Source organism: Lissotriton helveticus, chromosome 4_1 (assembly GCF_964261635.1).
Source record: "Lissotriton helveticus chromosome 4_1, aLisHel1.1, whole genome shotgun sequence".
Lineage (NCBI taxonomy): Eukaryota > Metazoa > Chordata > Amphibia > Caudata > Salamandridae > Lissotriton > Lissotriton helveticus.
Genome location: NC_136063.1, coordinates 726,104,243 through 726,122,020, shown reverse-complemented (window position 1 = coordinate 726,122,020; position 17,778 = coordinate 726,104,243). Strand labels below are relative to the sequence as shown.

The 17,778-nt window shown below is 40.3% G+C and overlaps 1 protein-coding gene across 1 annotated transcript in view; it reads left to right on the top strand.

The window, feature by feature from the left end:
- DSG2 (desmoglein 2) overlaps positions 1-17,778 on the top strand; it is a 486,965-nt gene that overhangs the window by 277,210 nt on the left and 191,977 nt on the right. The window contains exon 7 of the mRNA XM_078687378.1: positions 15,272-15,406. Coding sequence (XP_078543504.1) covers positions 15,272-15,406 — 135 coding nt within the window. The remainder of the gene's footprint in view (positions 1-15,271; positions 15,407-17,778) is intronic.

Below are 17,778 nucleotides of genomic sequence, written 5' to 3'. Positions count from 1 at the left end.
ATACTTAGTTTCACCAGATTGTAGAGAAAAGAAGAGACGGGCGTTTTCAATAAAAGGTGTTATTTATTGATCAGTCTCTTTTCTCATACAAGAGAAATGAATCGCTACAATTGCAATACTTAGGGTTAAGTAAAATGCATATAGTAAAAGCAGGATTATAAAATAATACTGTAAAAGCATTGATATGGTTTCTTAGCCATATGATACTTTAAAATGGATAAAAGATATACATACATATATACATTGACTAATCGTACTCAACTGGTGCTTCTAACTACGCCTACCCCGGTGTACCTGACCTAAGCCTAATACGTGGGAAGGAGTAATTAAGTAGCAGTTTAAGTTAAGTTTGTTTTGCCAAGAATCTGACTCAAGAATTCTCTGTAAGGGTTTAGTCAGTTTAGTACCTGGGATTTAGAAGGCAGGAGGGCTGGTATCTCTTTCTCAGGACTCTGTATCCCAGTCACCCGCGAAGGTGGGCTGGAAACGCTGGAAGATGGATTTCTCGGCAGGAGAAAAGATAGCGTCTCTCTCAGCGCGTCAAAAGGGGAGGGGCAGCGTCCGTGGGCTCTCGCATCAGCTGGGCTCTCCGGCAAGTAGTCGCTGCTCCAGGTTCATCACCACCGTGTCTCTGCTTAGGGCAGCGTTGGTATATTTATACCTGAGAGGTGCTGGGTTTGACGTAAGGATGGACATAAGACGTCAATATAGAGGTCACTAAGAACTGATCGTTCTTGCAGTGCTTTACAGGAGTTCTCGGACTAAATCAAAACATAGCAGGCGGGGATTTCCCAGGTTGCTCGAGGCTTGGATTTGTTTAAGAACTCGGTGTGCTTTCTAGGGGGCTGGAGGAATAGTGCTTGCTTAATGTGACAGCATGCGCTATGACTAATTTATGAAACGGGTGTCTGTGCCGTTGTAGGGATATTAGTGATTTATAACCGGACAAGGGTCAGAAATAGGAGTATCGATACAGGTCCCTAGATAAACATACTACACCCACTCCACGCATTCATGTCCATAGTTACTAACCTAAGCAGTAGTAAACATAACTAATAGTGCATGTGTATACCGTACCACCCCAAAATACATTATTTGCATTTGAAAAATGGCATATGCGAAATACACGAAAATGAGTATAGATATTGTATGCTTTCAAGCAGTGTAATCATTAAAAAAAAATGCACATTTATATCAGCAAGAATGATTTGCGAAAATAACACACGAAATGGCTCTTAATACAGAAGAAAAGTGCGAGACCACTCCATCACATGTAAAATACAGTTATTTGTAAATATGCTAGAGGCTGAGGTAATGTATTGTCTCTAGAGTTCTTAAAATTAGAAGCTCTGTTCTCTAAGAATAGTTCTACGTTAAGCAGAGGATGAGTGCCAAAAAAAAAGTAAATATTTTGGAATCGAGAAAATAGTTTTCGTTTTCAAGGGAAGTGGGAAAAAATAGTCCCGGTAGCTTTTGTTTTTCAAAGCTGAAGGCCAAATTCAGAGTTCAGGGAATGCTGTGTGCTCGTTTGCTTAAAGTTATTCCTTTTGTTCTGGTAAACATCATTTCAGACAGACTTTCAAAAAAACAGTTTACCGCCTCAGGTGAAAGTTGGACCAAGTTGGAGAATGTCGCTACCATGCAGTCGTGCGCATGATCGCTTTCAATGATGTTTCGATCAGTATTGCTTACCTGGCTGATGCTGCTCTCATCTTGTACTTCACTACCCTTTAATCGTAGTGGTGAAGTTTCCACGAATGCCGTCATCAGGATAGGTAACCGCTGGGGACAACATGATGCATGAGCCTTTACTGGACCCAACAAAGTATCTGTATCCAATGGTACTTCTGATTGTAGTGTAAGAAAGGTGTCCAACACGCATTCTTCGCTGCATAGCATACATCTTAGCACAGGTAAGACACAGTTCTGCCATATGGGTCTGAATGAAAGAAACCAGGTCATATTCAGATCCCGTAGCCGGGCTAATCCAAGGACTTTAGTTATGCGGTCCCGTTAGCGTATAGCTAGGATCGTTTCTTCCATTGTTGCTGGAGTCTTGTCTATGACATGGCTTGCCATAACGAAGCAGGAGTAGCAAAAATAAGATGCCTGCTACGAGTCCCAACAGGAGTGGAAGTCCGCCAAAGACAGAATGGACAAAATTAGGAAAAATACCCAGGACTGCTTTGAACGGTGTCAGTAGTCCCGAAAAAATTGGCTTAAATACACTCGCGATACCATTCGTATCAGAAATGTTTAAGATTTCGTTTAGCATTTCTGCGCAGTGTAGGGGGCAATTTGTTGATAAAAATGCATGTATCTCCCGTTGTCCTTGCAACTTGGAGATCATACGTTTCTTTTGATGACGTCAAGTGTACTGGCGTCTGTAGAAGCACAGTCTTCATTCTGCTTAAAGTATCAATTCGAATAGACGAGATATTCAAACTTGGCCAAATTTTTCCCTCCCTGTCTGGAGTGTCATTTGGAAACAATACTCGCTCACAGCAAGTGACCATGGTACTCACGCTTACCAGATAAGGTTTTCCTGGCAGCAAGCCACAACATCTGTGATCCACAATTAGAATGTAGCTCCCGTTAGAGAGCCGTCTAAAGAATGGCTCTATGTGAGTTGCAGGTGTGCCGAGCTGGTGACATGAAAGGTTATTTGAAGTCCCCTCACAGGCCCCATGCAAATTAATACCCTGACACAGAAGTATACCACTTAGTGATTTTTCACAATTATTTCCACTAAGGAATACACTCTGTCCTTTTTCACTATAACATGTGTGTGTATAAGGTAGGTTCCATGTTGACTTAATGTATCCTTTACCCAACCTTTCATACTGGCCTGCCTGTATATATTTTTGGCAGTATCGAAATTGGAAAGTCGTTATCGGAATAGTTATGATTCCGTGTATTATCCATTCAATGACAGGTCGTTCTGACATTGTCAATGGTAATCTCTCAAGTTTTTCAATGCTCAGAATTGTATATTCTGCCCCCTTTTGGGCCAAGCTGATTTGTGTATCAGTAATGTTAAAGATAGTGAATAATGACGTTGTGTTGAATAAACGCCAAGGCACATAGCCTGAACGCAGATTTTGTAACGTCCAGCCAAGCTGTACAATAGAACGTAATTGAGACTGACCATGTTGTAACATTAGTAAGTCCTGCTCTATTATATCGATTGCAGAGGATACAATACTGTCCAGTGAATATATTCTGGAAGACAGTCATTAACCCATTGTCCACAACAGAAAGTGATTTTTCCAAATTACTACGGTCAATTTCCCGTATTCTCTCTGCTGTCTCAATTTGAGTTACTTTCCAAGCTTCGTTGTAAGCTGCATATATAGAGGCCGCTATGAAACGTTTTCGACGCTGTTTGCGTGGTCCCATAATGAAATCACGCAAGTCAGCACCTTCTTTAAGTAAAGTCAAGTGTTGCTTAATTTCTGCCAGTGTGGATGTTCGTAGCCATTCGAGGCAGAGTTTTCCTACACTGTATGTTGTTACAATCCCTGGATGTTGTCTCTGGGAGTATCTTGGGTCTGGCCTGGTCAATGTGAACCCCTGTATTTTATTCAGGAATCTATCTTGACAGTTATTTGTGTCTGTGGGCCAGATCAACCATTTCTTCCAATCAGGATGTGTTCTGTTTTGGTTTAAAATATGGGATACGTCTATCTCAACATCTGCAGTGCTATTACTTTCATGTGTTGGCTTTGAAATAGACGGTTTGTTTAAGTCTTTAATTTTGGCTAGGCCAAGGCAGGTTGTCTGTTGAATTGTGTCATTCAAAAATATAATTTGTTCTGGGATCATGCAGGCTCTAAATAATGATTCTATACCTTTGACCTGCCAATCTCTTGTACCCCAGATTGTTTTCGTTTCAATATTATTGTTCCAGAAATCAAAGCCGAATGTATTCATTTTTTCAAAAAATGTTTCTGAATAGATAAATTTTGTATTTGTAAGCATGGTTTTCATTCCTGTCCTATTTAACAGTTTGAAATAAAACGTTTCTGCATTACTTGTGTTAAACCCAGAGAAGTATGAGAATTTATCATAAAATGTTTTTGAACTGCCTTTTGGCGGAGTTGCACAATGTTCCCATTGATTATAATTAAAATTATTTCTAGGCTGAGCAGATTTATGCAGATAGTGGTTACCATAGTGGTTGTAACAGTACATCTGGTCATAATTAGATGAACCCTGTAAATAATCATGTTCTGTAAATTTAGCTGACATAACTAGGTCTGACATCATATCATTAATACTTTTAAAGTCCCAATCATCAGAAAATGTGCTCGATTTTACAAAGTCACTTAATGAAACCTTAAATTGATGAGCATACTTCAGGAGTTCGACCGGACCATATATGTCGGAATCAGTTTTGTCCCATGCTACCCCACCGGGAATAGGATTGGCTGTGAAGTTTACTGAAGAAAGTTCTCTTTTCTCAATGTGTGAAGACTTGTGTGGTTTTAGGACCAAGTTCATTTTCTGACTTGCTGTGTCCATTGTAACATATTTTCCCTCAATGAAATGTCCCAAGCATAGTACCATGATGAGCCAAAGTATGAGGACAAATACACCTAGTGCCACCCAAAATTCAATCCATGGAGAAATCAGATAGGTGTCTTGTAGTTGATGAAAGAGTTCTTTTGCTTTGTCTTTAAAAGTTTTTGATGCAGTCGGCTGTTCCTCAGGTTCACTCGGATCCTCAGAAAAGTCATCGAAGTTGATGAAGTAGCCTGATGCAGTTCTGTCAATTGTTTCAATAGCTTCTGGATTTCTTTTTGCTTTTCGAATTTTCTTTGTTTCATTAGCATAGTCAGTGGTTACATCATTGTAGACTGGTGTTTCTTGATGCATTATTGCGATTTGGGTTTCAAGAGGTTTAAGTTCCATGGCTTTGTTGCACTTTCAGCGCGTGGACACGCCGGTGTGCGTAACTCAGCGCTTTACAAATGTCCCAATAATAATAATAATAATAATAATAATAGTCCTTGTTGATTCACTGTAGGTTTATCAAATGTGATTAGTCTCTCAGTTTGAACCTCTGAGTTTGTAGCAAACTTTGGTGTTCTGCTATTTCTTGGGAGTCCACTTGGCCTACTACTTATTATCGGCCACATGATTGTGGTTTAACCAGGTCGATGGATACAACTCTGTTCTCCTTTTTACCAGCAAGGGGCGGTAGTACAACTGATCTTGTTCCGTTGATAGCTAAGACAGGTACTGCTTTTCTGTAAGAAGGCCCAAATTCCTTCTTCACCGCGATTTTCTCTCTGACCAGATCCCCAATCTTTGGAATCCAGACAGGCCTTGCTGGGACAGGTGGTTTCTCTTCAGTGGCTGTTGGCTGATGTTTCAACTTTATGTTGCTCAGGTCTTTTCTTGTTTCATTTAAGTCCTGTAAAATAGCCAAACGATCTTTGATATCAAAGCATTTTTCTATCACCACTGAAGTTTGACTATCGAGGTCCTGGATTAGCATTCTAGTCCCGAACAATAGTTCATACGGACTGAGACCTTTTAGAGATTTTCTTGGCAGATTATTAAGACTACGTTGGACACTTATTAAATGTTTGACCCACCCAGCCCCCAAACCTAATACCTTTGCCGTTATAGATTGCTCTATGCCTCTGTGTTTTTCTTTCCACCATCCCAATTCCCTCAGGAAGGAAGTGATAAGAGACCCGCAATGCAATGCCCATGCTGGCCATTGCCTCCCCCCAAGCTCGAGCTTAGAAGCAGGACACTGGTCAGAATGTAGCATGCCCATTGCGTATATGCCGTTTTAGACTCGCAAATCTTTTTATAACAGTTCTGGCGTCAGCCGAGAGCTGGGGTCTACATTTTAAGTGAAGCTAGTCTCAAATAATTATTAAAGGGACGCATTTTTCCTCGGTATTTTTCATTGTTATTCTTATGATATCTAAAAGAAGGGCATTGGTACTACTCCGGGCATTTCGCCACTGCGGTCTCTGTTGCAGTTTTGACAGTAAAATTCAAATTTGTAGTTTTGCAGGCTACTTCCCGGCCACCAGTATGTTGATTGTAATTCTTTCAGAGATTCCAAGATTTTAAGGTGTCTTAGACCCTCACCCATATGTGCGTCTGCCACTAATAAGTTTCTCCTGTTCGTGTTTGGAATTACTCTATCCCCCACTCCAGGGATTTGAGCAAAAGGAACGGAGTTTGCATCTATTATGTATGTATAATTGAGTGGATAGTTGATGGGTAGTGCTGAGCAGTCGCCTTTCGATGACGTTTTCACCACCAGCATTGTTTCCCCGTCAATGTATTTTTCCGAACGCTTTTTTGTGACTACGGAAGCCGATTTAGTTGCTTCCGCTGTGGCTGTCTCAGCCAATGAATTCCCTGAAACGTGAACGCCATCACGTTGATGACTCAGTGTATGTATCACGTGAGTCTTTTGTAGTTCTTTCTGTAAAAGAACTACTTGTTCCCAAAGCGATTTTTGCTTTATTGTGGCACCTGTGTCATCTTTGTACCCGTTTTGAACCCATTTCTGCAAGTCGTTATTGTATGATTTGACGCAGTAATATGAATCGCACACTATTAGTGTCGGGAATTCGCGATCCGCATTATCCAGCGCCATTTTTAACGCTATTATTTCAGTTTGTTGTTCTGAATTATTTTCTACTGAATGTGTTTTAGTTAACAGAGGTCTCAATTTACCTCCGCGCCACACGTATTTTACAATTTCGCATGTGGCGTTATAGGCATTTTTTCCCCAAACTGAGGGTTGTGCATGTCCGTCTGTATATATATATTACACAGGCGTACTGTTGTATGGGCCGAATGTCGATTGGCAGAGGATATTCTCTTTCATATTCTAGATTTTTTTAATTTTTTCATTTCCGGGTCAAAATAGTATTTCACTTGGTCTGTAGCAAGAGAATTTTCCCATTGTATCCATTTTGGATTTAGTGCCACAGTAGGTAAATTACATGGGCTTGTTAATGCCTCAAAGGCTGATTCTGCTGTTAACACAGTAATCCGTCTGCCTTGGGCCTGGGCTCTTTCTTTTGCTATAGCTGTTTGAACCGCATGTACAATGTTTTCCTTAATACTGAATGTTTTTTCAGCTTCTGTGTACAAATGTGATTTGTATGCTATTGGTACCTTTTCTCCTTCATTAGAGATCAAGTATGTGAATCCGCATCTTCCTGGGATGACCCGAATCACAAGGTTGCGTGTGTTATCGCGTATTTGCAATTTTGTTTTAGCTAACATGTCTGTTTGCAATGATCTCAAAATCTCTGTGTGTTTTTGAGTCCAATTGATTGTTTTAAAATCTGGTTTTATTAGTTCATAGAGAGGTTTAACCCTCTCTGCATAATTTAGAATGTATGTTCTTCCGAAATTCAGGAAACCTAGAATTGATTGTAAGTTTTTCAGCGTTCTTGGTGCTTGGATTACAGCGCATTTCTCTAAGAAATTGTCAGCCAGGCTTTTGCCTTCACTTGATAATTCATATCCTAAAAACAGGACAGTTAGATGGGCAATTCTTGACTTTTTGAAGTTGAATTTGTAACCCTCTGCTGCGAACCCAAGTATTATGGTGTTCACTCTTTTCAAGTGAGTATCCAAGTCATCATCTGTTAGATAGATGTCATCGACATAAGATAATGCCTCATCATCATACATTTAAGGTAACTCTGTTACTCTCGCTGAGAATAATCCTGGGCTGTTCTTGAATCCCTGTGGCAAACGACAAAAAAATTTCTGCGAGCCATTTATTGAGAAAGCGGTCAAATATCTGCTTTCAGGTGCTATATTTTGACAAAAGAATCCATTAGAAATGTCTAATGTTGTTTTGTATTTTTTGCGCACTATGTTATTCATTAGTGCTGCACTGTGAGTTTTGTACTGCAAAAGTTTTGCAACATGAGTTTAGATGTCTGTAGTCCAAAACTAGACGATATGAATTGTCTGGCTTGGAGACAGGAAACAAAGGATTGTTCATTTGTGAGGTGCATGTTTCAATCACCCCTTGGTATTCAAGTTGATCTAAGATCTCCCTGACCTGTTGTTTAGCTTCTTGCTTAATTGGGTACTGCCTTTGTGCAGTTGGTTGAGATTTTAACTGGATTTTGTGAGGAAAAGAGTCCTCATCCCATCCCACATGGTTTTTATATAATGCAGGAGCCTGGGCTACTGCCCACTTTCTTGCAAGTGTATATTTTTTATGAATTGGAATGTGATTTGAGAAGGCAGGCATAATCATTTCTTCGCCATGAGGGCACTCCCTGACAAACTCCGGTGGCCAGTCTTTTTCAGCTAAAAGGATGTCCTAGCCTTTGGAGAGGTTATCCCAAAATAGACCCCTTATTTTCCTAGTCTTATCTCCCTCTATACGTAATGTTATTTCGTATATTTTATGAGGTTTGCTAACTCTGGTGTCTGCAGTTTCCACCTGAATGTATTCATTCGTGTCCACTGTCTCCAGATGATTCATCAGGATCTTGCGAGCTATGCTCACTTCCGCTGCGCTGTCTAGCATTGTCTGAGCCCACTCTCTGTTTTTCAGTTGTGTCCTCAGTATCCTCGGCATGTTTGATTACTTTAATACTAGCTACCTTCTTCTTTGGAAATTGTAACTTTTTACTTTGATGAGCAGGTTCCTTGTCTTTGGACTTGACGTGCTCTTCCCTGTGTTCTGACCGTCTTCTTCTTTCCGATTTCTGCGAGGAAGTCTAAAAAGATCGAGAGGGACGTGTATCAATATTTTGATATCTATCAGGTTTCTTTAAATTATCCCTATTTCTAAGGTTGTATCTTTTCTCAGAGGGCTCCCTCTGGGGAGACTTGTGTCCTTGGTCCGGAGATCTTTCTCTCCGCCGAGGAGACCTTCCTCTGGACTGGAATCTTTTTTCTTTGGAAGTGGATTGTTTATTTCCATCCCAGCTCTTTTTTGGAGTGTTTAGATTATTTTTAATAAGTATCTTTTCAGGATTTTCAGTTAGTTGGGGTTTTACTGGTTTCCCACCCAAACTATCTCTTCCTAGTTCTTCATAGGATTTTTCTATGATTCTGGCAAGTTCAAATGGTTGTTCTGCTATATCTGTTTCTTTCAACTTCTGGCGGATCACCACAGATGCTGCTTCCCCTTTTATGTTTGATAATAATAAAGCTGAGACCTGCTTGAAGTCTTTCAATAATTTCATACCCAGAGTTAAAGCAGGTTCTGGACCGTATTCATTTTGAATCTGTCTTAGTACATTTGGTATTACCGCCATGGACGGAACACCATGTGGTTTTGTGTAAATGGAAGCAAAGACTGTGCCCCAAGTGTCACAGTCCTCCACATGTGGTGTGATCCCCATTGGAAGACAGATAGTCAGAATTCTGTGTTTCTCAACAGGTGTAGTATCCGGAAATACTGCCTCTATTTGAGTGATTTTTTTGTGCTAACCAGAATGGAATTTGTTCCCGTTTTGCGGGTACTTTACCCAGACATGACTGTATGTTCTGTGGTGTTATTTTGTTTGTGTTCCCCTGATGTGGGGTCAGCTGTGGAATGTTAATAGCTGGTTGGACTGTTGAAGTCCGCATTACATATTGAACTAATTGTCTATGAATTTTAATCAGTAGTTTTAGCTGTGCTAAAAGTTCTGGTATTGACATCTTTTCAATGTCTGGATGTGGTGTGTATCTGGCTAGAACCGGCCACGTTGCTCCTGGTCTACCTAGTGGACCGAGCCTGGTGATGTGACCATTATGTTTTAGGGCGCCTTTACACCAGAGCAGGTGCTCTTGGTATTTTAATGGGATTTCCACCTCCTCGAAAGGAGTGTACGCATCCGGAGGTTCCTCTATTTTATAATAGTGGAATTCTTTTGTGACAGCGTTTGCTGCTGGAAAGTTTATCCATGAATAGAATACCTCTGTCTGCCGATATTCATGTGCCTCAATTACGAATATGACTGTACCACCTCTCGATGTCAGTCCATTTTCTATAAGTTTGAGTGTTATAGTTTTTCTTATGTTGACCGGGATGAGTAATGCACCCGGGTCAGTCTGCAGGAGACTTGTGTCATCCGCTAGGAGTTGAGCTGCTATTCTAGCTGCCCCCCTTTCTCCTTCGCTGTCTGACATTTTACTGACAGGAAGGTTTTATTTTTGTTTTGTTTTTGTAGATCAGGTTTCCAAGGAGACAAAGATTAGGTGCACAATATTTTTGGAACACTGTTTCCTTCAACGTTGAATAAACCAAAAACTATACATAGAAATCTCTTTCTACTAAGGTCCGGCGGATTTTAACCTTTTACCCACTCCAGACGTCTTTGGAGTATTTACGGGAGAAAGGGTCTGTGTGAAAAAGCACGACTGAGTTACTCTAATGTCTTGCGTTAGATTTATCGCCTTACCAAACCGTTGGGCGCCATGTAGTGTAGTTCCTATATTCCCAATAGGCTCTGCGCATTGGAATAATATCTTCAGTAGTGTAGACGTAGGACAGAGGTTAACTAGGTCTTTTACTGACTATATTAGACTTAAGTTTTGTGTGCCAGCTAGCTCAGAGTTCACTAGAAACTTTCTCGAATAGGCGAGGAGGAGTTTAACCTCCCTGGATAGACAAGAAGGGTTTTAGTTTCTGACAACCATAGAACATGACAACTTTGCTCTCCCTGATCAAGAGTATATCTCTAGAGTCGTGTGAAAACAAAAGACAGCTATTTTACTCAGTCAATACGTGCATACTTAGTTTCACCAGATTGTAGAGAAAAGAAGAGACGGGCGTTTTCAATAAAAGGTGTTATTTATTGATCAGTCTCTTTTCTCATACAAGAGAAATGAATCGCTACAATTGCAATACTTAGGGTTAAGTAAAATACATATAGTAAAAGCAGGATTATAAAATAATACTGTAAAAGCATTGATATGGTTTCTTAGCCATATGATACTTTAAAATGGATAAAAGATATACATACATATATACATTGACTAATCGTACTCAACTGGTGCTTCTAACTACGCCTACCCCGGTGTACCTGACCTAAGCCTAATACGTGGGAAGGAGTAATTAAGTAGCAGTTTAAGTTAAGTTTGTTTTGCCAAGAATCTGACTCAAGAATTCTCTGTAAGGGTTTAGTCAGTTTAGTACCTGGGATTTAGAAGGCAGGAGGGCTGGTATCTCTTTCTCAGGACTCGGTATCCCAGTCACCCGCGAAGGTGGGCTGGAAACGCTGGAAGCTGGATTTCTCGGCAGGAGAAAAGACAGCGTCTTTCTCAGCGCGTCAAAAGGGGAGGGGCAGCGTCCGTGGGCTCGCGCATCAGCTGGGCTCTCCGGCAAGTAGTCGCTGCTCCAGGTTCATCATCACTGTGTCTCTGCTTAGGGCAGCGTTGGTATATTTATACCTGAGAGGTGCTGGGGTTGACGTAAGGATGGACATAAGACGTCAATATAGATGTCACTAAGAACTGATCGTTCTTGCAGTGCTTTACAGGAGTTCTCGGACTAAATCAAAACATAGCAGGCGGGGATTTCCCAGGTTGCTCAAGGCTTGGATTTGTTTAAGAACTCGGTGTGCTTTCTAGGGGGCTGGAGGAATAGTGCTTGCTTAATGTGACAGCATGCGCTATGACTAATTTATGAAACGGGTTTCTGTGCCGTTGTAGGGATATTAGTGATTTATAACCGGACAAGGGTCAGAAATAGGAGTATCGATACAGGTCCCTAGATAAACATACTACAAACCTTTATTTTCCATAAAAAGCATACAGGCCTAATTGGTATCCTTTTTTTTTTTTTCACAATCCCCTGGATTCTAAAGGGTACCTAGGGTATCTGGATCCCCCACAGAGAAAAACAGAGAAACTAGTCTAAATGTGGCTAATTTTGTGGAAAAATGGAAATAAAAGGGCTGTGTAAGAAAGCGTGTTTTTTAAATATATAATAAAAATGCCACCAAGAGTTTACTGTGTTAAGATCAACAACTTCCCAGGTTTCAGCAACAAGCAGGGATGTTAAAAAACAAAAAAAAGTTTATACTGAAGTTTTTTTTCATTTTTTTAAGTGCTAGTCGGTTTTTCCAATTTTTTGTGGTGTCTCTGCCTACTTGCAGTTTGTCTTTGAAATTGGTGTGAAATCCATTGGTGGAAGCGGCACCATTTGAACAACATGGAGTTGAGAGAGACACGGAGTAGGTGTTTTTGAGACATCGGGTTGAGAACCAGGTGCGCGAGTTTATTGAGGATACTGATACGGTTGATGCCATTAAAGTGAAGAAAAGTTTGTGAATACAGCACAGATTGAGCCAGTTTACACAGTTGGCACCAACACGGTGATTTCGGCTTCATATACGATTGGACAGCTATTGCAGGACAGTGGCATAAAGTACTCGTTTGGAGTTTCAAGCAAGAACTATTGGAATACTGCCCCTGAAAAAGGAATCGGTGCGTTCTGAAATGCTTTGGGCCAGTCTCAACATATGTTTCAATTAAGAATTTGATAAACGCAAAAAGATGAAATAGCTATAACCTATAACCCATTACAGCAATGTTACAAAGTGGATTTATGTAATGTTGTGGATCAGGCATTGACATGTGAATATTGAACATATTAATGCAACATGAAAGAATGAAACCAGAAATGATAAAAGCTTAAGGAAAATGTTTAAGTTTTGGTTTTGTGTGTAATGATAATTTTATTTACAGTGACTGTGCGAAGTATTTAAAGCTAAGTGAACTTTCAGGTCATTAGGGACAGTGCACACTTCATTCAGGGTAGCTCCTGTTTTGTCTCGTGAAACCCATTGGTGCCACAGGAAGGCTATAGATTTCAGTAGACCGTTCTGAATTCAGCAATGGGTCTTGTGTAAATAGCTCATGTGCCCCCCCCCCCCAAAAATAAACTATTGTTGAAATAATGAAAATTAAGTAGGAGGAAAATATTAATAGGTGACTATAGTTTCATCTGTACATTTGCCACCATTGTCAGATTTACCAAGATAATATAATGTAACAGCTGACAAACCCTTCTGGTGATAGAGATATTTAATGATTATTGGTTGTCCAAAGCACGCAATACACAGAGCCGACAATTTGAGATGCAGCATATAATGATATTCCATTGTATAACAACCATGCAGCAATTCATGTGGTAAGATATAATTAATAAAAAACTAGGTATGCAGGAAAACGACTTATTTTTAAAATGCTCCCAATATACAGAGTTTGAGTAGTGGTTATTTGAACAACTCTGAATGTGAGGTTACCCTTAATATCGTGATGCAGAGGGCATTTTGAAAAATGTTTTTCTTGTGCTGTAATGGTTTACATTAAACAGCCAGTAATGGGGAGGAATTACAGTGATAATTACCAATTCTGTATTCCTACACTTCTCCAGGTAAAAATGGTGCCCCACTTTTGTGTCTGGACCTATAGCTCGCCACAAGAAAGACTCCAAAATGCCATGTGGGGACATCAACATTTTTGCCTTGCAAATTGACCTATTTTAGTGATGTGGTAGCTGCGGTATTTATGCACAGGCTCATAAACTCTACAAATTCAAGACTTTTCTGAAAACTAGACACCGAGCATTGTCCAGGGTGGTGTGCTCATTGTGTCTACACTACTTTGTCTTACCCAGAATAGGACATTTTGTCCACCGCATTGAAGTGGTTAAAAATGTCTTAAGTAATGGTATTAATAGGGATGCATTTCAGAGCTGAGTTGAGTGGCTAAATTGTTATAACTTGTTTTTAAGAAGTTGTCTACTCGTGAAATCTGCTTTTTTGGTTATTATGTACCTTAGTTTTTAGACATTGAATAATATCAAAAGTTGGAGATTTTTTAATTATATTTCTGGATTTACTCTGTGCTACTTGATTAACATCTGTTAACTTTTGTAATACAAGGGGAAGTTGCAACGTGGCAAGAAGTGAAACTTATATTGTAATTAAGGCTTCGTTTTTTTCCGTTTTAACAGATTTTTTTTACAGATAAATACAGACAGAAAATAAAGTGTTTCCTGTCTGTATTTATTTTTAAAAGCGGAAAAATACTTAAAATTGTGCTTCTTATGAGAAACTCTCCATGCAGTCTTTCATGAATTCTAGACAACAGCCTCGACACTCCTAATTTCAAATGCTTTATCTAAAGTAAGCAGTCTTTTCCTCGCCAACATCTTTAGAGCAGGATGTGCATTGCATGTGTCATTGTAACTATTCGGTCACCGCATTGTAACACATAAGGAACAGTTTTCCTATTTTGTTTGAATTTTCTCCTTGAGACCAAATTCGTAATAAATAAAATTACCAAAAGGGCTGTAAACTTCCTAGTTCATTCGGAGCTGTGCTTCACCAAACCAGCCATATGCCAATCACCTCAAGAAGTAGTATAATTCTTTCAGCCTAGGGTTTATTCCCTCCACCTACCACCAAGCAGAACTCTCCAATCTCTTAGATCTGTCCTTGCCCATGTGGATGTCAAAGCTCACTCTACTTAAGTAGGAGGGATGCTCTTTGTCCTGCAGGCACTGCAGTATAGACAGAGTACAGACAGAATTCAAAAGTTCCATTACTCTTCACACTGCCTTTCTAGCTCCAGTGGTGTTCTGTCCGATGTAACTAAACTACATTGTCAAGGGCTTAAGGATGGGGAGAGACTCGAGCTGCACCTGCTTTTTTACATCTTTTTAGAGGATAGGTAATTGAGTAGTCCAGAGCAGGTCTTTGACATTAATATGAATATAGTCCAGATTCTGCCTTCCCTCCAAGTTGGGGATGATTTCTTCCCCACATACTTCTATAGTGCCAGGTTCCCGTATACCATCCTTTTAGGAAATATATTGTTTACCTTTAAGGGGAGTGCATCATCAGTATAAGGTTACAATTTAGTCCCAGATTTCCCCTGTGCATATTTGCACAGCGGTTGTTGCTTGATGGGAATGACTCCACATCTGTCTTTAATTTGCAGGCTGACCTTTTTCTTCGCCATCTGATTCGGTTTGTCAGATAGTGTAAGTGACTCCTCTGCTTGGTGAACAATGTATGGTGGGACTTTTCACCCACAAATGTAAGGAGTGTTGCTTGAAATAGATTTTGCTGAATGGCCTGGGCCCCTGCTTTGGATTTGCATGATTAGGGAACACCAAGAAGAAATATTTCAATTAATGAATATCCAGATGCAGGAAACATGTTTTTTGAATGCCTATTTTACTCTCATCAGTAGATTTCTAAATCAAGATCCTTTATAATTTTGTGAATGTTTTTGCTTACCTTTAATACAGAAGCAAAGCTCCTACACTTTGGTCGTGGAAGTGAGAGATCGCGATGGAAATGCACAAGGATTGGTTGGAACATCTACTGTCTCTATCGATATTGTGGATGTCAATGATAATATTCCAGTACTTGAAAAAGACATGGTAAATATGTTTCGGAATACAACGTATTAAATGTAAACGTTGATCACTGATCTTGTTGCTTTGTTTTTTAATGTGTCCTGCACTGAAATATCACCACACCATGTACATGAAGAATGTACACTTTTTTAGGTCTCGCCTGATCCAGCGCATGAGCTGAGAGACATTTAGTAAGCGGCTTTTGAAAGTGCCACCACAGGCTTTTAGTGGCCTCAAGCTTGCATGCATGTCAGCGTGCATGCTCGCAGCGGCCATCTGTCTTTCCTCTCTCACACAACTCCTGCTTCTCCCCACCACAGATGGTTGCATCGCTCGCCGAGCTCGATCACTTTCACTGCCGTGTCACTTTCACAGCCGCGCGGCCAATGCTTGTTGCCTTCACCACGAAAAAATGCTTGAATAGGGCACATAGGCTGTTCGTTCTTCGCAGATGACATGCAAACAGCATTTGGGTTTGCTACACACTGGGGCATCATTCACACAGGCCCTTTTAACGTTAATTAATAACATTAAAACAACTTGATTTTATAGGCTGTTTGTTCTTCGTAGCTGACATGCAAACAGCATTTGGGTTTGCTACACACTGGGGCATTATTCACCAAGGCCCTTTTAACAGGAATTAACATTAAAACAACTTGTTTTCTTTTGGCACTTGAGGAGGCAATCGGGAGTGGGGGGTGGTGGACTTCATGTTTTTTATCAAGCCACGGGCCGCGTGCAGGTTATACCGAGGGTCACACAGGGCTGGGTCAGGGCTTGGTTACCAGCAAGGAGGGGCCTTAGGAAGGGAAGGGGCCCTGGCTGGGTTTGGAGATGCACAACTCCTTCAGCCACAAGCGTTTCCATTCGGAACTGGCATACTTCTGCATCTTTCAGACAACAACTTTGGAAGTACTTTTTAATTGGCTGCGATAATATTTTAAAAGTGATGCTGCCACCCAACTTGATTTTGGTCACAGATGCAGCCGTTTTGCACATCCCGTTATAAGATGCGCTGACCGTGCGCTGCCGTTTCAGGAAAGAAGATAAAACCTTAAATTGTGGGCTCAGGATCAACCGTAACGAGCATTGGCATAGCAAATGGGTCTGGCCTTTGGCACTTGCTGCATAACTAAATACTTATAAGGTTCCAAATGTGAGACCTATTGGCTATGCCAGTGCTTGTTTTATGTTTATACTGTGATTTGAATGTCTATGAATATGCGAATTCATGAACTTGTAAGCTGATTTTATTCTTTCTTTGTAATACATTTTGATGTCTAGTGCATCAACTACTAAACTTTAGACTTATTGCACTGGTCAATAATCCTGAAGGATCATCAGTACAGACAGACTTAAAGGGTTCTCTCCGTGCACCATTGTCTTCTGTCCTCCTTTAAAGTAATCCTGCTTAGCAAATTGATATGCTTGCGTGCAAATGCACACAGCCATCTTGAGCATGACACGCTCTTTTCAGTAGCATCAACTGGTATGTCTCCACTTATCTTCATGATGCTATGCTGAATTACATTGGCCTGTAAAAGCCTCATAAGCAAATGTCCTAATGCAGCCCATCCGGCTGACACTCCTGCTGCAGAACACTACTTCTCCCTGTCATTGCCCAGTCCCTTCCCTTTTTCCCGGCAGAAGTATAGGTCTTCACAGTAGCAGTGTTTTTATAAGCACGATATAGGAAACAAATTTACCGATCTTTAAATCCACATATGTGCATGACTATGTAAAAGGCTCAGCAGTTTTGATGAGTCATTGGCTCAGGTAAATGGATCCTTAAACATTGAATCTAGAGTTGAGCAATGTAGAACGCTTGCTTGATGCATTTGGTGTCAAGTGAATTTCTCAACTCTTAGAAACATAATGAAGCTTGGTCCTCAACATACCTCTTTCTTTTGAGATGAGTTATTCCATTGTACCTGCTCCTTTTAGTATACTTAATTTTGTGTTTTTGACTACACTGCTCCTATTAGGAAGCACTGCCATGCGTTCTTTAGATATAATTGTTTGACTCTAAGCTAAGCATTGCTTATTTCTGCAGGTTGGGGAACTGTGACCAAGCTGAATGGTCTCTAGTTAAATTTCCCTAAATAAACAATAGCTTTTTGCAGTAAGCAAAGTGCTTTAAGTGTACACATACAAGTTTGTGCAAGTCGATTAATGTTTCCAGTATCTTTAAAGAGGAATCATCCACTAGGTGCCCAAGTAAATTCAAACAGTGAATGCCAAAATTATGTACTAACCAATCCATTGTATGACTTAGGAAGCAGGAAAGATCTTGCACCGCCCTCTAAACCATTATGTGACCCATGATTGAAAGAGTGAAGTTTGTCTTGGAAAGTTTGCGAAGTAACGAAACCGGTCATGAACACGCTAATTTTCCT